Genomic DNA, 22,023 nt, shown 5'->3' on the forward strand with positions numbered 1-22,023 from the left:
CAAGTGGAAAACTGCTTCTGGTTTGCAGTGGCTCTGAGATGAGTCTTAAGAGAATGAACTCACTTCACATGGCCAGCTCCCTGCCAAAGCACTCTACTCCAGGAATAAGATGTTTAATCCTTTCAATTCAATGACTATAGCAGCGAAGAAAAGAGACAATGATTCCCAACAGAGCTAAACCACATGTAAAAAACAAGGAGAATGTGCCAGGCTGTCTCATGATCAAGTATTTATAGTAAAGCTATTAATGGAATGGCAACTCCAGGGGAGTGGAGATCCTAAATAGAAATGAAAATTCTGATGCACTCATCTTCAACAGCAAGAACTTCAGTGCCGTCCTAAAGGACATAACAGAGGTAAAAAGCCTTTGGTATGTGATCAAACCTATTCTCTGCTAAAACAAATGTTCTTTTAAAACCATTGAGATATTGTCTAATAAAATACATCGTGTTTTACTACCACCATTCCTGTTACATGTTGTATTACGATAGTCCGTTTATTCGTATAACACATTTCTTTTTAGACTCTACTAACTAAATACAATATTATTTTCAGTATAACACTCACTGTGTGTAGGAAAGATGTTCTTTTCGATGAGTGCTACAGTCACTGAGAAAAACTCATAAGCCAAGTCTAAAATAGATGAATCTGAGCATTTTCATAGTTACAATGGCACTGACCTAAGTTTTATATGAAAGGCTGTTTTCCCTGAATAAGCTTTAAGTAAATGGCTACTCATGGAAACTTCTAATTTATATTGAATCTGTGGCAGTTCAGAAAACTGTTTTAAGTTTATGGAAAAAAATTTTAAGTGAATATTTTGTTTTCTAAATTCTGTATTTTCTTCATTTATCAGTCCTATCAATTTTGTGTTTCTCTGAATTTCATTTGTAATTTTAAGCAGTTGATAATCTGTGTTCACAACGGGAAAAATAGTTTTAATTCTTTCTAACTTTAAAGGAAGTCTGTCCTCATTTCACATGGATAATTACACCAGCGACGAAGACGGAGATGATGACTTTGACACCCAGCTCATCATTCAACAGAGTTTACAGGATATTCACAAGCCAGGAACTACACAGCAGGCACCTGAGGAGGAGAGGTAATGGTCCCATTGGCAATGTGGTATAAGTATCCAACAGTTGAGACTTGTCCAACCAAGACACATACAAACTTATCTGCCACCTCAGTCAGGTGGATGGGGTAGGGTCCAATCTTTAATCTATCAAATCAAGAGGAAGAACTATGTAAACTTAAACCCGGAAGAGACTAACTCCTTCTGAAGGGTGTGGATTCAGAGTTCACTTATGATAACACTAGAGAAGGACTCCGTGTGTTCCTCAGTGGTGTGAGAGAATTGCCCTGGATATGGGCTATCTGCAGCCAGGCGCACCTAGTCCAGTGCCCTCTGGCTGCTCAGCATCCACAGCCCTCTGAGTAGTTACTGTTGTTTTTCAGGGGTGATAAACCCTATTTGCTTGGGATGGTGACCTCTATATGCCTGCTGAGAGGTAAAACTGGATAAATATGTTTTAACCCCAAGAGATTTTACAATTAAATAGAGAAGTTGAAGTACATCAAACTATAGTATTTTTTAAAAGTAACAAAGTCAAGGAGTGATCACTGTATGCCACATTATTTCAAGCATTTCATAATTATTACCCCATTTAAATTCTAATTCAAATTACCTCTCTATGTGGCAGGTACTATTATTATCCCCATTTAGAGATGAGGAGACTGAGGCACAGAGAAGTTAAGTGACTTACCCAAGGTCACAGAGCTAGTAAGTGAAGAGCCAGGCAGCCTGGCTTCAGAGTCGGTGCTCTGTACCATACTATTCCTACACTTTTGTGTTAAATTTAGGAATAATCTTTAAATAGTTAAAGTTTTGTAAAGAAATTGGGTTCATTAGATTATCTGTTATATTAACTTTGTGATTAAAAATTTTAAAGTTCATTGAGTAATTGACTTTGAAGTCATGATTTTAGGCTAAAGGGCGTAAGAGATTTTGATCAAGAATATTGAAAGTTATCAGAGAAATTAAAATTGACTATATTATAAATTTCAATTCTTAGACTTGCAAGAATTGTATGATATTCAGGAAGGCTTGCTGATTTGGTCAGGCACCTGAAGGAATTAGGAAACTAGAATATACTTGAGACAGGTGGGAAAATGCCCCCGATGCAACAAAAAAAGCCCCCGTCCTAATCGCCAAAACCTGTGACTATGGAACCTTCCATGGCGAGGGAGCATTAAGGCTGCAGGTCGAAGTAAGTTTGCTACTCAGTTGACTTTACGATAGGGAGAGGAGCCCGGATTTACCCAGGTGGGCCCGAAGTAATCACCAGGGTCCTTAAAGGTGGAAGAAGGAGACAGAAGAGAAAGAATCTGAGAGATGGTAGGGCCGTGGCCCAACATTGCTGGTTTTGAAGATGGAGGAGGCGTCCATGAGGCTAGAAATGTGGGAGGCCCCCAGGAGCTGGAAAAAGCAAAGGAGTGGATTCTCCCCTTGGAGCCTCCGGAAGGCGACCCTGCTGACACGTTGAGTTTAGTCCAGTGAGCCCATTTCATGCTTCTGAACTGCAGAACTGTGATAGATTTGTGTTATTTTAAGCCACTAAGTGTGTGGTAATTTCTCACAGCAGCCACAGGAAACCAATACAACATTAAATCTGTAAGTACAGTTTTAAATGTTTAAAAGAATTTAATTGACGACCAACTTGTAAATAGTACAGATTGTCTAAGGGAATTTATTCTCCTCAAGCTGGGTGCATTGAATAGTCAAAGATAATAGGAAGGAGACAGTCTTTATTTACTGTATTTAAAAATAATATAAGATTCATAAGTTGAGCTGCAAAACTTTATTTTTAAATCTTTTAATAAAAACATTACTTAAACAAAACTGCTAATAGTGTTTTCTGAGCACAAATTCTGACCATGAATATTTTGTGAAACTCGCACCATGGTTATTTACCATTGTTAATAATTTTTGTTACACTCACATTATAGAGTGGCCGTTAAATTTTACCATATGATAATGTGATATTTCAGTCCTAGGCAGGTTTGATTCAGTTCAGCAAACATTGATTGAGGGCTTACTGTGTTCCAGGCTGGCTTACGGTCTTTGCCGTAGAGAAGCTAACAGTCCAACAAGGGAAGACAGACATGGGAGAGGAGATTCCTCAGAACGCATTAAGGGCCACACTACATTTTGGAAGTATTTCTCTTAAGCCCCAGTCATTGCCTCAAACGAGAGTTCATCTCATGTGAACTACTTAACCACTGCTGCCTTTACCCTTCCTTTTGTTTCATATCAGATGCCTCAGTTTTTCCCTCAGCATTGGAATTACATATATATTTTTTTCCTTTGCAGCTTCCATTCCTTTGTGAGCACTGACTGGAAGAAGATAGTTGAAACAATAGAGACAGTTAAGTACTCTTCCTATTCTATCCCCTTCAACTTGTGATAAGATGTGTTGGTAACAACAGGAAGCCTAGAAGCAGGTTCTCCTCAATGCTTAAGACCATGGCATCCACAGCTGCTGTGGCCTTTCCTGGGAGAAAATGCTTCAGCACAACCTAACTAAGAGCTCCTGACTCCTGCATGGACAGACTTTTTTTCTGAATGTGACACGATGATGGGTATTCACAGGGCTCGGTGGTGTAGAGTGCTAGATAAAAGGCCTTACTGCTTGTTTGTCCAATGCCATTTAAATTTGTCTTTCATAGAAAGTGGTGCTAGAATTCTGTTGTCTCATGCCTAACCTTAATGGCAATATGGGGCTGCCATTTATGTGTGCCAAATGTGAATCTGTTTTCATTTGGCTTATTAATAGGTAAGGAAGATGCCTTGTCACACTTGACCAAGTACCGTTCTGCTTTTGATGAAGCAGATAGGATAGGCTGGCTTCCTCTGCATAAGGCTGCAGTGCAATTAAATAAGAACATTTTGGAAATAACTCTGAAAGGTAAACTTCCTTTATAACTCTTTGTGATGCTTCTGAGAAATCGATTTAACATTTATTTCTGTATCCTAAACTGTTTGGTCTAATGGATTTATTTCAGCTTCGAAACCCAGTGTGTGGGAGCAAACCACCCACGATGGTGAAACGCCACTTTTTTTGGCTGTCAGCAATTGCCTTTTAGAAAATGCCAATTTTCTTCTTCTCAATGGCTGCAATCCGAATGCCAAGAATTTCGAAGGCAATTCTCCTCTTCTTACAGGTAAATTAACCCCTTGTCTCTGGAGAAGAGTCTGTGGCTCTGAATCTCCTCCATGTCCACGGGTTTCAGAGGCAACTTTTTTTTTTTTTTAAGCTTTTAAAGATTTTATTTTTTTTTCCTTTTTATCCCCAAAGCCCCTGGTACATAGTTGTATATTCTTAGTTGTGGGTCTTTCTAGTTTTGGCATATGGGACACTGCCTCAGCGTGGCCTGATGAGCGGTGCCATGTCTGCACCCCAGATTCAAACCAGCAAAACCCTGGGCCGCTGCAGTGGAGTTCACAAACTTAACCTCTCAGCCACGGGGCTGGCCCCCAGAGACAGCTTTTTGTGCATAGTTGTAGCACTGTCACTTTGGTCCCAAGTGACCAGACATGGGTACTGGACTCTCACAAAGATTTCTAGAGCTGGCCTGATGCAAAATCTATGACCAATTAAGAGTTGATCATTTTGCTTGGTGCCTTAATTGAACCAGTTAATTCTGGTGTAAGAAATAGAGGAGCAAAGTAGGAAGCAGCAGCCAATGGCTGGGTAAAGACGGCATATTGAATACAAATGACTAATCTTGCTCCCTCCTGAGTCTTCACTAAAATTGCAGTTAAGCAATTGTTTTAAAGCGTTAAGATACAAAAGAATGGGAAGAAGAGGAGAGGAGACAACAACAACATGATTTTTTAAACCTGGAGAGCAGATGGATGAGTAATAAGTGACAAGAAAGCCAAATCTTAATTGGTAGTGGGGAAAGCCAAAACCTAGCACAATTATATCAAAAGGTCTGGAAATCATTGGCAATAGTTACCTCATGGAACATGGGTGAAGGATGGGCAGCTGAAATAGGAGGATTGGTTGAAAACTATTAAGGAACAAGTAGTCAGATCTCTAGATCACTTCTCCCAATCCACCTGCTGGGACAGACTCCTCCCCGGCCCCAGGAGAGTTCTGGAAGCTTATTCTCTGGATAGTTTAAGCAGAGGCTCCCTGGACTGAAGGATGTTAGGTGAGGGCAGGAGTACTGGACTGAAAACACTGGAGGAACTAAGCAAACATAAACCTCCCAGCCCTCCTCCACCACCAGGATCCTAGAAAGCTGGCAGCCACAACTTCACCCTCCAAGAGGAGGTTTCTCTGGAGAATTTGATCAGCCCAAGAAAAAAAAAACAAAGATAGTGAAATTGGGTGTTCCCCAACAAATGCCCCAGGCATATCAACCTACAGATAAGATCACAGTCCAGGGGCCGGCCTGGTGGTGTAGTGGTTAAATTTGCACGCTTGCTTCAGTGGCCCAGGGTTTCACCAGTTCAGATCCTGGGTGCAGACCTAGCACCACTCATCAAGCCATGCTGTGGCGGCCTCCCACATAGAATAAGTAGAAGGACCTACACCTAGGATGTACAACCATGTACTGGGGCTTTGGAGAAAAAAAAAGTCACAGTCCACAAGCCTCACCCAATGTTTAGAATTTCCAATTAGCTTTTTAGTTCCTAACTCTTAACATGAGCAGGTACCCAAGGACTATCTGAGGAAAGTTCTCAACAAACCAATAGAGATAGGCAACTTGGAGGAAGCAGATTATTTAGGGAAAATAAAATGTAGGGGAAAATTATCATTAATTTCATCAGAGAAATTAATGAAAATTGAAATAATAGGATACTATCAAAAAACAAAACACATTCTTAAAAATTAAAAATATGATAGCAGAAATATAAAGCTCTCAAAACAAATGCTGGGAGATAGTTTAGGAAAGCTTCCAGAAGAAGACGGTAAGAAATGGAAAATAGGAAAAAAAAAAAAAAAAAAAACGAGGAGTATCTAAGAGGAGCAATGTGTGAATAATAGGAACGCTGGGAAGAGGAGACACGAGATGGAACAGTGTACCCTCAATGAAATAAGTCAAGAAAACGGTTTCCTAAAACAAAGGACATGTGTTTCCAGAATGAAAGGGCACACTAAGTGCCAGCTCAATGAATTAAAGAAGACCCAACCCCCTTGGCACTCTATACTTCCAGTCTGAGAGCAATTAGAGCACTTTCTACAACACATTATAAGTGGTTTTGAGCAGAATTCATATTGATTCAGGGTCTGGCACCAAGCAAGAGTCCTCACACACAGTAGGTGCCAATAATTAGCAAACAGACAGGGAAATAGGGGTTTTAGGATCTTGAAAGACTGAAGATCATCATCCAAATGTGAATCGACAGCATAAATAGAGAAAAGCCAATTATTGGAGAATTTTGATTAACAAAATGTGAGGTTAAAAATAATATCCTAATAAATAATTCCTAATAGTTTAAAAATAAATTCCTAATTAAATTCCTAATGCTGTTTTTGTTTTTCTTCATTTAAAGCAGCTACAAGCATATCTAGGTCTGTACTGCATACTTAAATTCCCATTTTCTTGGGAAAATAAAGATGATAAATGAAAATTTTTTTTGCAGCCAATAGACAATAATTGGTCATGGCTTACAGAAAAGCCAACAGCCTACTGATGTAAAACACTATTAATATTGATAGATGCCTCATTTTGCAATCTGTTTTCCTAAACACAAAATGCAGGCACATGAGGGGAGGTAGGAAGAGGTCCTTAGGAAGCCTGAGGGACACTAGCTGATAAGATACTCTGGCCTTCATTTCCTGTTGAAAATAATGCCCACCTCACTTCTGATTTCCCAGCTGTGCTACATGATTCCTATGACATGGCCTCCTTGCTGATCAGTTATGGGGCGGATGTCAATCTGCGGTGTGCCAATGAGAGGACAGCGCTCCACGAAGCAGCCAAACTGGGCAGACGGGATATGGTGAAGCTTATGCTGGTTTCGGGGGCGCACCCTGACCCACGGAGCTCCTATGGATTCACTCCTCTGGCTCTTGCTGCCCAAAGTGGACACACTGAAATCATGGAAATATTACTGCAGAAAGGCAAGATTTTCCATACAGTCAGTACACTACAAAGGGGTAACATGACCCTAGCATTCTCCTCTTCAGGGAGAGCTTCAAAATAAGAGAAGTTAATATTTTATTTAAGCCTAATACAAAAAACACATACTTTTGATAAAAGTATGTGTTAATGTTGACTACTGAAAAGCCTAAAACAGTCGGAGACTGAATTTATTTGGTGTGAAATAAGTTTCCTAAAATTACTAGGATGCAGGTTCCTCTTTTACTTAATGTTCCCTGACCATGTTAAGAGGATAGTTGTTTTTGGGTTTTTTTAAACGTTTTTTGGTGGTGGTGTCCTTTTCTAGATTCATAGAATCAAAGACCCTGCAACGCCCCCTACACGTTGTCTCTGCTTAAACTAGGTCATGGTCATGAGGCAGTCCCAGCTCTTATCTGATGACTTCAGTTGTTAAGAGATTCTTCCTGATTTCTTCTCTTTGGGTCCCAGTTCTCCCCTCTAGTAATAACCAAAACTCTGAGAGAAGGGGAAGCCAAATTATATTTCTCAAGTACTTTCTAAGTACCAGGCATTGAGCTACCTATGTTGCCTCATGTCATCGTCTAAAAACTCTGTGAGGTAGGCATTGTCCTCATTTTGCACTTGAGGAAAGTGAGGGTCAGAGATGGTAGCAGTTGCAACACTTGCCTTCAAACATGCCTCTGCCTGCCACCAATGCTGTAGCTGTGGCCATTTTAGCTCCTGGTTTAACTGGCGGAGACTTTGGCTCAGAGAACGTCAGCATTTATTGTCTTTGCGGAGAACTCCACTGATGACACTGTTAGATGAAGCAATGTAGTATCTAAAGCTTTTTGGTTTTCAAAGAAACAAACCTTTACCAAGATTTAATAAAGTCCCGATATTCGAATTATTTTCTTTATTCTCCTCCCTGTTTGTGTCCAGAAGCCTTCTTTCTTTAACAAGATATAGTCCTGATCTCCAATATTCCATACAGCAAAGACTCCGAACAACCTTAAATCTAAATCATAGAGGGAAGGCTAGTTTCCAATCAATGGCTGTTAAGATATTTTAAATGAGTGATATCAGAGATGTCTAAAGTCATTAGTTGGAATAACAAAAGTAAACACTGGATCCTTTATCTTTAAGGAAAAAGTAACCTTTTGTGTACATCATTGATTAAAACATAAAGAGGCGAGGCAACAGATTTTAAATCCTTAACCTTTCGGAGAAACCAGCATTGTTGACCTCAATGAGGTCAGTGAGTGAGCATTTTCCTTAGGTAACCCACTTACAGAGTAATTTGCACAAAGTGACATAACTAGTAAATGGCAGAGCCAGGATTTGAACACACATCTGTTTGATTCCCAAGCACATTACTTTACCACCCTGCATTGCTAGAGGCAACATGACATCACAGAAATAGGCCCTGGGTCTGACCCGCCTGCCCATGAGTCCTGACCACCTTGCTTGCTAGCTGTCCATCTCTGCGGAAGTCATTTAACCTCAAGGATCCTCAGTTTCTTCATCTTTAAAATGAAGATATTATCATCTACTTCTTATGGTTGTTGTGAGGTTCAGAAATTATGATGCACATAAAGGAACCAGCACATAGTGAGCACTCATTCCACGGAGGCTCATAAGACATTTGTTAATGCGTTCTAGGAATAGAGTTCGTAGGCAGGCACTAAACTCGGATGACTATGGAGTCTGTACTAAATTAAAGTCACTACATCCTTTTTATACGAGCTGTGAATGTGCCCTGAATGCCCTCCTTTCGTTTATTCAAATGTTACTCTTTCTTCAAAGCCTGTTTTACTGAAAGGTCTTCCACAACTGATCCAACACTCCTTCCTTCACTTCCCAGCCCCTCACAGTCCCGGCCCTGACATCTTCTAGAGGACATTTTGCCTATACCTGTACTCTTACTATCCACCCCACTCACGATGCTTAATGTACAGGGTACTACAATTTATCCTTTTAACTATCATCAGTCCACAACTTCAAATAAAAACTACAGGGTCTCTTACTATGAACAACCCCCTAAGAACCAGTGAAAACAGAACAAATGCCCTTTTCCACCATAACGTCATCATTAGATGGCATGGTGAGAGAGTTCGACAGGATTGTTAGTACCATCCTATATATAAGTGTGTTATGAGTTAAGTAGGCTTTTGAAGGCTGGTCTGGAAATAAAATCACCTTTTGTAAAATTATTTCTCCTGCAATTTTCAAGTTCAAACTAACAACATAAAATTACTCTGAAAGCCAACCTACTCATAACTTAGAGACTGCACCATTTTTTTCCTTCTCAACTAGATTATAAGCTGCCTGAGAGCAGAGACATATATTTTATTTCTTTGATTCTTAGTGCTTTGCTAAAGTGGCTGCTCAATAATTGCTTTTTGGAGGTGGTGGTATATTTTTTTAAGGATGCTTAAGCAATACAGTGGAAAAGACTTTGCATAACAAGACTCTCTCTTCTCTTAGGAGCTAATGCTCTTGGTCAGGCCTCTGATTCTTCTTCCATCTTACTTGAAGCCGCTCGTGGAGGAAATCCAGACTCTGTGACTCTCTTGCTGGAGCATGGAGCTGATGCCAACATCCCTAAGAATTCAGGCCACCTGCCCATTCATGTGGCAGCTGACAGAGGCCATTTATTGTAAGTTCAATTACATTATTGCAAATAATAGAAACAGTAATAGCTACTTTATTTATTTTTGGAGCAGCTTCTCAGAACTTTATAGCCTTCATCCCTGATCTTATAACTCCAACACCCCTTTTAAAGCTAAAAAACTCTTGACCAGCTAGAGAGGTAGAGTCAGCATATTCTGTAGCCACTGAAGAGACATAAAACTGTTTTATCATCAGCTCTTTAGGCAATAATGGGGAGCCTCAGATCTCACTGATTGGACTAATTCTGAGTTTTATAATCTAGACAGGAGTTTCATTTAGCCTTACTTGGTATCTGAGCTTTTGGATGCAGGAATTACGCTTTTTTTTGGTTGGCGGTTCTAAATATACCACCTAATACTAATACCGTCCAGTGGAGTATAAAACAATCATGAACAGGTTAATGCTGCACCTTAACAAAAACTATTTTTAAATGCACCTTGAAATTTTTTCTCAGAGCTCTAAAGACTTTGGTTCCAGTTACGGATTTTGCTGCCATCAAGCGGAGTGGCATCAGTCCAGTTCACTGTGCAGCAGCAGGAGCACATGCTCAATGCCTGGAACTTCTCATTCAGGCTGGATTTGATGTAAATTTCATGCTAGATCAGAAAATTCGCAGACACTATGATGACCACAGGAAGTCAGCTTTGTATTTTGCTGTATCAAATGGCGACCTCTCTTCAGTTAAGTTGCTTCTGAGCGCTGGAGCTCTGCCTAATCAAGATCCAGTTAACTGCCTCCAGATAGCCCTAAGGATGGGCAATTATGAGCTGATAAGTCTGCTGCTGCGGCATGGGGCCAACGTCAATTACTTCTGCAGAGTCAACCCTTTACATTTCCCATCAGCACTGCAATACACACTGAAAGATGAAGTCATGCTCAGGATGCTGTTAAATTATGGGTATGACACAGAGCGATGCTTTGATTGTCCTCATGGAGACAAAGTACATCCCTCCTATACTTTTGAAGGCTGGACATCTACAGTTATCAAAGATACTATGGTAAGTCCACAGTATCGACTATATCACCTTACACAGTCATTATCGGTGGCCCTGAACTACAGCAATAGAAAAGACTCTAGGAGCCAGCCTGGTGGCACAGTGGTTAAGTTCGGATGTTCTGCTTTGATGGCCCAGGGTTCGCCAGTCCAGGTCCTGGGTGCAGACATGGTACCACTTGGCAAGCCATGCTGTGGTAGGTGTCGCACATATAACGTAGAGGAAGATGGGCACAGATGTTAGCTCAGGGCCAGTCTTCCTCAGCAAAAAGAGGAGGATTGGCAGTGGATGTTAGCTCAGGGCTAATCTTCCTTAAAAAGAAAAAGATGAAAAAGACTATCCATTCTCTCCAGAAGCTCATGGTTGGGAAAATTTTAATACGTTATATAAAAAATAAACACAATAGTAGAAAGATATAAAAGATATAGAAAAAGTGACAACTCGACCTAGAGTTTCACAATGAAGCAACACCTGAGCAATGTTTTGAAGAATGAATGCAGTCTTTTATACCAGTAATGCTTTTTCTTTGAAAAAATGAGTTATCTAGCTAAAATCCTTCTGGTTTGCTGACACCCGTACCCCTAGGTTTTCAGCTCTCTCTTTTGGCTCTAACATTTGGTTAAATGGTTTTCTCTAATTACTTTTTGATGAAAAAAGAATCCCAATAAGTACAGTTGACCACTCCCTGCTTCTTGAGACTTTTCTCTTGGCTTTCATCAACCACAATCTCCTATTTTCCCCCTATCTCATCAGTCTCTTCTATTTTGCCAACTTGAGCACTTCCCCCAACTTCTCAAATAGCTGCCACCCTTCAGATTTCATTTCAAGTGTTACCTCCTCAAAGAGGCCATTCCCTATCCACCTTATCTAAGGTAGTTCCCTTCCCTGATCATTCTCTTATAATGCTGTTCATTTCTTTTATAGCACTTATCACTTTCTGAAATTATCTTTTTAATATTTTACTGATTATGTCTCCCCACAAATACATGAATATAAGCTCTTGTTCACCATTTTCCTCAGCTTAGAGATCTGTGCTTAGCATACAGTAGATGCAGTATAAATACTTCAATTCATATTAAAATCTGAAAATAGAAAGGACATGAAGTGGAGAAAGCACTTTGAATCAATTCTGAAAAGTGAAAGGGAAAATATTTTAATACTGCATGTTTATTATTTTCGGGTTATGTTTAATGTGGGATTTGGCATTTAGCATATATCACCTTGCATTATTTCCTGATTTTTCATATAGCATTACTTGACTTCTTACACAGGCATCTTATCTAAGAGCATGTAAATTACTTAATAACAGAAACTATCATATCCCTCAAGTATCAGGGTGGGAGCAGGTTATGAATGATAGAAAACCTCAAATAAGAGTGGCTTTATCAAGATGGCTCATTCCCCTCTCATTTAAACAAAGGTCAAAAGTAAATAGCCTTCTAACTGGACAGCTCCATGAGTCACAGGAGAAATTCAAATCCACATTCCAGCCAGTAGGAAGGCAGGCAGGTGGAAGGAGCACACACCTTGCTCTTCTTCAAGGGCATTCTGGGAAGTGCTCACACTTCCACTTACATCTCATTGGCTAGAACTTAGGTGGGCACATCTAGGTGTGAGTGAGGCTAGAAAGTTAATCTTTATTCCAGACAACCACGTGGCCAATCAAAGGGGCTAATATTCTGTAACAGTCTCTCTCACACCCACATTACATCTTACATAGTTCTGAAGACAAGTAGTATCTTTCCAAATGTCAGACCTAAGAAAGAGGTTTTCTCGTTGGACACCTTTGCTTACAAATGAAGCACCTGAGACCTTGGTTCCTGACTCTGAGTTGAGTGCTCTTTTGATTGCTATTTAAACCATAGATACTTAGTTTTTCATTTACTTTCATAGTTCTGATTTTCTTCCTCAGTTCTGTGAAGTAATAACTTTGTCATGGCTGCAACATCTGTCTGGAAAGGTTGTTCGAGTGATGCTTGATTACGTTGATCAAGTTCGGATCTGTTCAAAGTTGAAAGCTGTGCTCCAAAAACAGGGACTCTGGTCAGAAATCCATTTTATCTTGAGTGAGTTTCTTTCTTGTAGAAGATTCTTAACGAAAATACTAATTGTATTCTTATTTGTTTTGTAGAACATTCTTTTTTGCCTAAAGAAACCAAGAAAAATACTATTCCTATCTAAAAAATGTTACTGTTTATAATTACAATTAATTTGTACTTATTACCAAATCTGTTTGGTAACTCTTTATTATATAGGTAGGTAGTAATTTTCTCCTAATCTCATGGAACACTGTAGACACAGGAATTAAAAGCTATGATATGGCAATAAAAACAGAGATGAGAAAAACCTACGATCTAAGCCTGTAGAGGATATCAAATGCCCTTTCAAACCAAATTCTTTCACAGTAGCACATAAGTCAAATTAAGAATTTCTTTTATCTCATTTCCCCCTGGGTAGCGATCTTTAGTTTTGAGCCTGACCCTGATGGGCAGGATAGGGGGTTAACACATTCAGAGTTAAGAACTTTAGGTCTCACAAGCCAGACCCACAACTGATGCTAGTCTTTAGTCTCTAACCTGATGTGGCTCTGGGAACGTCTACGAGAAGGGCTGCAATGAGAAACGCAAAGCTGTTTCCCTACTAACTTTCCCACGTGTCACAGCAAGTGAAAATCTTGACGGCTTAAGCATAAAATACATCTGCTAACTAAACCCCAAGATCACTAAGAAATACAGCAATTCTTTTTCCTTTTGGATAATGTGCCTGTCTCTTTCATTTTAGCAAACCCTCGCTCCCTAAAACATTTGTGCCGCCTAAAGATCCGGAAGTGTATGGGACGTTTACGTTTGCGCTGCCCTGTCTTCATGTCATTTCTTCCTTTACCCAATCGTCTAAAAGCATATATCCTTTACGAAGAATATGACCTTTATGGACAAGGAATTTTCACAGGAACCTGGTAATCCAACCATTTTGGATGAAAAGGTATAATTCTGCAATTGTGTTTCTTAAAATTTGCCTTGCTACATGATTCATATTTCTCAACGCAGTCTACATTCTTTAGAAAGTTGCTCTGAACAGAGCCTCTCAATATATAAATGGCTAGCATTCTGAAAGGCAGTTAAAAAAAGAAAAAAAAACCCAAACAGTAAAAATTTCAATTAACTGAAATACAACAGTTCTGACTGTGTATTGATCTTACATTACGTATACGAATCCACATGGCTACATGGTCAAAAATACCAGCTGCCACCTCTGATAATTCAAGGTAATGCTTAACAGTATTCCTTTTTATAAAGAAGTACATATATAAAATATCTTAGTGATTGCACTGAGTAAATATTGATTCCAGCACATGACCTAGAAGTTAGTTCTTGTGCAAAAGTCTCAAGGCCAGCTTAGCATCTGTTTACTTGCAGAATCCAATACTGAGGTGGGGTAATTAACTTAATTGAAATAGACATTCAGTTGCAATTTCATCATTAATGGGAAACAAGTGTCCTGTCCCTTTTTTCCACAAAACCCTGGCTAAGGGTTACCATTTATCGGTTAATGTGATCACTGGAACAGAAATTAAAAATGTGTTCAAATAGACGATGGTTTATGATTTCTGTATTGAACCTACTAGCCCAGTTGTGGACACATAGGAGGGGCTCACTGATAGAAGCAGTTACAGGACGTTTACATGTTTTTTTAATTGAGCTTACGATAGTTTACAATCTTGTGAAATTTCAGCTGTACATTATTTGTCAGTCATGTTATAGGTGCATCACTTCACCGTTTGTGCCCACCCTCCACCTCCCTTTCCCCTGGTAACCACTAATCTGTTCTCTTTGTGCATGTGTTTATCTTCCACATATGAGTGCGGTCATACCAAGTGTGTCTTTCTCTATCCAGCTTATTTCGCTTAACATAATACCAAGGTCCGTCCATGTTGTTGTGAATGGGATGACTTTATCCTTTTTTATGGCTGAGTAGTATTTCATTGTGTGCGCGTGTGTACGTATACCATATCTTCTTTATCTAGATAGGCACTTGGTTTGCTTCCGTCTTGACTATTGTGAATGCTGCTGCAATGCACATAGGGGTGCATGAGTTTCTTTGAATTGTTGATTTCAAGCTTTGGATAAATACCCAGTAGTGGGATGGCTGGTCATATGGTATTTCTTTTTTAAATCTGAGGAATCTCCAATTTCCATAGTGGCTGCACCAGTTTATGTTCCCACCAGCAGTGTATGAGTGTTCCTTTTTCTCCACAACCTCTCCAACATTTATTTTTCGTCTCGGTTATTTTAGCCATCCTAATGGGTGTAAGGTGATATCTTAGTGTAGTTTTGATTTGCATTTCCCTGATGATCAGTGATGATGAGCATCTTTTCATGTGCCTACTGGCCATCTGTATATCTTCTTTGAGAAATCTCTTCATTCTTTGATCAGGTTGCTTGATTTTTTGTTGTTGTGTTAGTTCTTTATATATTATTGAGATTAACCCTTTGTTGGATATATGATTTGCAAATATTTTTTCCCAGTTGGTGGGTTGTGTTTTTGTTTCAATCCTGTTTTCCCTTGCCTTGTAGAAGCTCTTTAGTCTGATGAAGTCCCATTTGTTTATTCTTTCTATTGTTTCCCTTGTCTGAGAAGACATGGTGTCCAAAAAGATCCTTTTAAGACTGATGCCAAAGAGGGTACTGCCTATAGTTTCCTCTAGAAGTCTTATGGTTTCAGGTCTTGAGTTGATTTTTGTGAATGGCATAAAGGAATGGGCTATTTTCATTTTTTTACATGTGGCTGTCCAGTTTTCCCAACACCATTTGTTGAAGACACTTTCTTTTCTCCATTGTATGTTCTCAGCTCCTTTGTCGAAGATTAGCTGTCCACAGATGTGTGGTTTTATCTCGGGGATTTCAATTTGTTAGTTTAAATTTTTATTTCTGTATATTCTATGCTGCATGAAAGTACAGGTTTCTATATGTGGAAAGTGAAGAAACTGCGTAGACATTCATTCAGCCACACCTGTGTAGCATTTAGATGGCATATCAACAGGGAGAACAGAGAGGGAGGATGATGTAGTCCATTTTCACCACAGGCCTAGTCAGCTACAGTCTTCATTTTTGTATGTTTATTCTTAGTATATTTTTTTAGCATAATATAGTCCATCTTAGGGAAACTGAAGTTACGTGATTTCTTTCTGATGTAGGGATTCATGGCTATATAGACTACTTCTGCAAGCACAGACTTAAAATTACTTTTAATGATACAGTTTTCACATAAAACAATTTGCAGAACTAGCTAGCATAAATATTTTTATTTTTTTAATCAAATGTTAGTGTCCGTTTATAAGTAAGTGGTGGATTATATGTATGTCAACATACAAATATATTTAGGATACACACACACTTAGATAAACTACATAATTCTAAAGTTAGTTTCACCCACTCCCTGGACCTTCTAAAAGTGTGTACATTTTATAAAATTCAAAACAAACTAGAAGAGAAACTCCCAGCAGAAGAAGAAAACTTGCTAAGTGCTATAGGAAACTATAAAGAGCACATGGGATAAATATGCATTAGTATTAAAACTACATCCCAAGCCACTTATGCCGGAGTACACAATAACCTGCCCCTTTAAATTATAGGAATTTCTGTGAATAGAACCAAACATAGCAAGTAAACATTGTCTATAACATGTTAATTACTGAAAAATCGCTTTATTTTTCTAAAAGAGTCACTAGTGATGAATCAGTATTACTTCCCAATAAGTGACTCTTTAAAAAATTTTAGCTGTCATGGAACTGCAGTGGGCTAGAGGTGTAACTATAGTGTCACAACAGATTAAGAAAAAGTCCAACTCTTTTATAAGCATCATTTGAAATTACTTGGAGAAAAAATTCAAAGTATCATATTTCATACAAAAGAGACTGTACAAAAATTATGAACTTTATTATACATTAAAAATCTCCTAACAGCATATTTCCTGAAGCCATGTCAGGGAATACCTATTTTGACAAAATGAAAAAATAAGTTCTCCACTCCACATGTATGCCACCATTACATAAAGTCGAGCTCTTCAAATCCAATTCTAAAGGGAAATGTAGCATGATCTTTAATTTTATACTGCATGATTAATAGTATCAGTGAAAGAAGAATTAACCAATTCACTTACATTACAAAATCACTAAATATACAAAGCAGTTTCGCACATTAGTTATAACTTAATCCCCAGTTCTCATATTAACTGAAGTTAATTACATAGGAGTATAGCCACAAGAGATTGGTTAAAAAGTATAGTTCCAGTTTCAAATCTTTATGTATTAATTAATTAATGTAGAACAAAATCTCATGAAAAAGTAAGTCAAACTTGCTAAAGATAAAATGAAAGGGTTGCTTGCTACAATCAGTGTGTTTTAATATTTAAAGTACAGTTTGAATGCTAGGAGGTTGTTGTCAAAACCAATGTTAATATTTTCACTTTATTAAGTCAACTGGCAGAAGGTTTTGTAACACACAAGCTCTTAGGACCTGAAGCATTATTTATATAAGATTTAAATCTAAAATACTTGTAGTTCCTATATATAACTCAAAATTAACTCAGATGCCTCTACCACATAAGATATGTTATGTAGAATGTTATGCACACCCTACTATCTTTTTCTCAAGCATAAAGGTAACACAAATTTACCACCCCTAGATTGTGGAGCCTGAGAATTCTTTTGAAATTAAACACAAAGTAATCATTGTAGACATGGCAAAAACTAGACTGGCTTTGAGGATTCTGCACAAGGTAACAGTTTCAGTCCCTTGTTAGAAAGTTTTCAAAATATTAAAAGGGAGAAGGAATAATAGGTTTCCTACCTATTTACTTCACTACTAGAATTATAAAAGTACTATTCATATGGGTAGCAGAGTGCCTAGCAGAATTAGGTAGACAACTTCTTTCATTTTAAAGAATCAGCTTTGTTAATCTCTAAAAACCACAAAATGTAAGACTGAATCTGAGAAAGGTATTCCAAAATCTAACAATTACCACTCAAGCATTCCAGAGCTAGAAGGGGTTTCAAAGAGCAACAAAGATCAGCTTCTTCCCTAAATAAAAAAGAGAGTTTATTAAAGTTGATGCTTAAATATCTGCAGTAATGGAATAGTTCATATAGTACGATAGTAATGGAACAGAAGTTACATCATCGAACATTGTTAAACCCATACACAACTCCTATTTGGTGCTGGAATGCGCTTTGGTCTGGCCTGTGGACATGAGTGTGTTACTGTGGAGATTCCTATCAAACATGACTTAACAGCAACTACAAATCTGTCCAGAATCCCTAAGTTTGCCAGTACCCTTAACTCTAGCCTCCACTTTGACCCAGAGTGCTAACAAAGGGCAGCACTTTGCTACCAGGCAAAGCACCAGCCTAGTAAAACTGCCTCCTCATGCTGACCACCCTTGTTGGGTGACAAGTTTCATCTGAACTAAGCAAGGTGACAACTCACTAGTATAAACAAAAGACTTAATGAAACAGAAAGCTTAACTAATTCTCAAAAAGGTCTTAAAAGCAGGACTTGCCATGACTAATCAGGTGTTGACCACAGAAGAAATTTCAACTTCTACAGAAGGAATGATACACAAACTACTGTGAATGCATTCCCTTTAGTAAGCAAAAAATAAACTTTTTAGAAAAAGTATTCCATAAATTTCTCCCTTTTTACTAAATGTTTTGGTAACACAGGGCTTCAAAATAACGATTATCAAGTAATCATTATTCCCATTTGGCACATGGATAAAATGAATATCATGATCCTATATATAATTATCTATCCCATTCCTACAGAAAATAGTGTATATACAGTGTGAAACAGCCAAACTATATTGTGAGAAAAAAACAGATGCCATTTCTACTCAGAACTAAGAAGAAGAAACTATATATCAAAGAACAAAAGGCTTTTTTTCCCTTGTAAAATTAGTCTTAGTCACTAATCTCTTGAAAACTTTAAATCCATGACTATGTAAAATAGTTTATTCAATATATTTAACTTGTCTATAATATACTTTTACATGCGAAACATAAGAACATAATTTCTATCGGCAATGTTAAAAATCCAAGTAAAGAAAAAAAAAATCAAGTTTTGACATAGAAGTAGGCAGTAGAGAAATGTCATTTTAACCTTGGCACCAGGCTAAAATCCTTCCTTGGTTAACTCTCCTACACCAAGCATTCAATTTCTTTTCAACCTTTCATGGAATCAGACCTTTTACTCATTTGAAGAGTACAAGTATTTACAATAATTAGTGCAAATTATTCTCATATATTAGTTATTTGCCTTCGTGGATATAAAGTGGTGATGAGCATTTTATCAAAACACGGGATTATGAAAATACTGTGGATATTAGTCTGAAATTTAAAAGACTACATTTTCTAAACTAAACTCTGGGAATTTTTACTTTAAGCAGGAAACATACTTGTTATAGAACTTCTTTTGAAATATCACGTGTTTTTCAATAAAAATTATTTCACGCAATGCAGAAAATATGGTGTATTATTTTGTATCAATATCTTTACACGTTAAGTCCTAATCTAAAACAAACAAAAATCCTTTTAATAAATTCCAAAATCTTCTTTTAACCATTACTGCTCTGCAGCAATAATTCAAGTCCCAACCTGAGAACTAAGAATGTGATAATAAAATGCCAAGGGCTCTATCAATCTTGAACTGAAGACACGTAAACTTCTTTCCTTGGCATCAGGAGTAGTACATCAGGGAAACGTAGCAATGCAAGAAAGTGCCCTGAAATCAACAGTACCGTCTGCCACAATTTGAAGTCTAAAACCTCTGTCCTAATTATTTTATAAAAGTTCTATTGCACATTTTATATTGTTAAAATATATGCAAACTTATACAATTCTCCACATAAAGAGTTTTGAACCTATTCAGTCGCAAGCTTCCTCAGTGCCAGCAAAATGTTCCGAATAAAATAGAGGGAGCATATCCATGAATGTCGAAAGCTGAAGAATAAATGATTCCCTACGGTCACAGTCGATTACAATGAAAGACAATTCACAATGTGAAGGCACAAGGCTTAATGAAGAATAAATGACTCCCTACGGTCACAGTCGATCACAATGAAAGACAATTCACAATGTGAAGGCACAAGGCTTAATGAAGAATAAATGACTCCCTACAGTCACAGTCGATCACAATGAAAGACAATTCACAATGTGAAGGCACAAGGCTTAATGAAGCAAGCGCAGTTCCTCAGCGACCGACTTCAGGGAGAGGAACAGGTTGCTTTTAGACACGTGCAATCTGATGTTACTGCATAGGATTTTATTGTGAAGGAAAGAAAAATCAATGCAAACCTAAGTCATTCAGGTCAATCATTTTAAAAAATGAAGTTAAACAAGGCAATATAAACTTTAGTCTCCTCCTTGATATTTCAACATAGTTGTTACCTTGTGCCATTTCATCACAGAAATTATCAATAAATTCCAAGGGGGGATATATCAACCAAAATCAAGGATAAGTTTATGCTTCTGACTCTCTCTTCTTTCCTTCTTCTCCCAAATCACTCTCTTCTGACTGGCTGCTGCTAAGGACAACAAACTGCCCCTCGCTACTGGCTTGGTTTGGTCTACTGGAAGCAGCTATCAACCGACTCTGTTCTTCTAAGTCCTAATGGAAAAAGAGAGAAAAGAAACTAAGTTAATTGTTTGCACCCAGATGGAAAACTATGTAGTTAAAATACACACTTGAGAGCCACTTCAATTTTTCTGTCATAAATATGTATGCATAATTTTGGCCGCTTACTAAAAAGAAAGGCTACTCACAACCAATGCAACAACAAAGTGAATTTTGGCACCATCCTAGAAATCCTATAAAAGCCAACATTTCCCTCTTCTCCATTTTTACGGTCAAGAACCACGTTCAGGCCATCATTATCTCTTACCTTTTGCCAGGAAAAGGCTCACAATGGATCATTCCACATCCCCTTTGTTCCCCATCTCCAGCCCTCTTCTCCATCTTTGTCCAATTTATCTTCTAAATTAGTTGTCATCTATCCTCAGCCTAATCTATCAAGGAAGTCTTGACTTCAGTGTCATCGTTGCCACTTTCCCCCTCCTTTGTCCACACATCCAATCCACTGTCAACTCTTGCTGGTCTGTTCTCATTAAGTATCCCACAGTGATCTCCTCTTTTTCATTGCTACTGCCACAACCCCTAACAGCTCTTACAATCTCATGGATCACTTATCTAATGCATTCTCCAGATTTTGCTCTGAAATTCGTCTAGCTTAAAATTATCCTGTTGGATGGACAACGATTTGACACTCCTGGTAACATTAAATATTAATAAGTATATATATATATATATACACACACACACACACACACACACATATATATTCCTAGAAGCCAATGTGGCTTTCAGCAATGACAGTTAAATCTAAATGTATATATACAGCATTTCAAAAAACCTGCTCTGACAGAGACAACCTTCATTGGAATATGGAAATATGAAACTTCTGGTATGTTTGCCAAACAGCAAGTCATACTACATGTTAATCTATATTATAGTTATACTTAGAATGCAAAGATATCAGGAGACAGACGTCACCCTTTTCTACTGTGCTATGAATCGTCCGGTTATGAAGCGGCCGATGAAGCAGAACAGACCTTCATTTGGAAACTAAACTCTGAAAGTCACAGTGCTGAATTAAAGAAACTCTTCACAAACACCACATCAGAAAAGATCTCGACGTTAGGGCCGCATACCTTTTCAATCTGTTTTTGTTTACTGAGTTCTTTCTGTTGCTTCTCTTTTACTCTCTCTATTTCTTTTTGTTTTTCTGATGCCCTACGATCCTGAAAAACAGATGAATACAACTAATTAATTAAATATGAAATATTTTAAATTTTAGACTTTTCAATTAATACTACCTTTGTAACTTTTCAATTTTTTGCTTTTATATTAGAAAGCACGCCAAAAATTTACATTCTGTTAGCCATTTATCCAAATCCTAAATGCCATATCAGCAATAGCATTCACTGTCAACCTTGCTTAGCAAAATGATTTTATTTACTTGCTAATATGAAAGAATTTAAATTATTTTAGTTAACATTCTTGGATAATTAAAGTGTCTTGGATTCTTACCAGTTCTGCATGCAAAGCTATCTGTTTTGCCAGTCCAACAGAATCACAAATCTAAAAGGAGAAAAAGCAGAAAAAATTCACAGTTCTCACATCAA

General features: G+C 38.0%; 2 protein-coding genes across 8 annotated transcripts in view; one reads left to right on the forward strand and one right to left on the reverse strand.

Annotated features, from left to right (window-relative positions):
- The first annotated feature begins 234 nt into the window (after nt 1–234).
- Nucleotides 235–22,023, forward strand: part of ASB14 (ankyrin repeat and SOCS box containing 14) — a 29,440-nt gene continuing 7,651 nt past the window's right edge. For 2 of the 6 annotated variants that reach the window (XR_011526891.1, XM_070574875.1), the window contains exons 1-10: nt 255–370; nt 961–1,102; nt 3,374–3,427; nt 3,835–3,968; nt 4,066–4,224; nt 6,894–7,139; nt 9,607–9,778; nt 10,247–10,790; nt 12,700–12,853; nt 13,569–13,769. Coding sequence is in view for 3 of the 6 variants with exons in the window: in XM_070574875.1 (XP_070430976.1) it covers nt 981–1,102; nt 3,374–3,427; nt 3,835–3,968; nt 4,066–4,224; nt 6,894–7,139; nt 9,607–9,778; nt 10,247–10,790; nt 12,700–12,853; nt 13,569–13,747 (1,764 nt within the window). In the remaining 3 variants the exon portion in view is untranslated. Of the gene's footprint in view, nt 371–960; nt 1,103–3,373; nt 3,428–3,834; nt 3,969–4,065; nt 4,225–6,893; nt 7,140–9,606; nt 9,779–10,246; nt 10,791–12,699; nt 12,854–13,568; nt 13,770–20,371; nt 21,931–22,023 lie in introns of those variants that run through there. The other 4 variants (XM_070574876.1, XM_070574874.1, XR_011526892.1 and 1 more) reach the window with 4 other exon arrangements.
- APPL1 (adaptor protein, phosphotyrosine interacting with PH domain and leucine zipper 1) overlaps nt 16,700–22,023 on the reverse strand; it is a 33,630-nt gene continuing 28,306 nt past the window's right edge. For both annotated transcript variants that reach the window (XM_070574871.1, XM_070574873.1), the window contains exons 20-22: nt 21,929–21,979; nt 21,550–21,639; nt 16,700–20,449 (exon numbers count right to left, since the gene is read on the reverse strand). In XM_070574871.1, the coding sequence (XP_070430972.1) occupies nt 20,303–20,449; nt 21,550–21,639; nt 21,929–21,979 (288 nt within the window). In that variant the 3' untranslated portion in view covers nt 16,700–20,302. The remainder of the gene's footprint in view (nt 20,450–21,549; nt 21,640–21,928; nt 21,980–22,023) is intronic.

This window comes from Equus przewalskii, chromosome 15 (assembly GCF_037783145.1).
Source record: "Equus przewalskii isolate Varuska chromosome 15, EquPr2, whole genome shotgun sequence".
Lineage (NCBI taxonomy): Eukaryota > Metazoa > Chordata > Mammalia > Perissodactyla > Equidae > Equus > Equus przewalskii.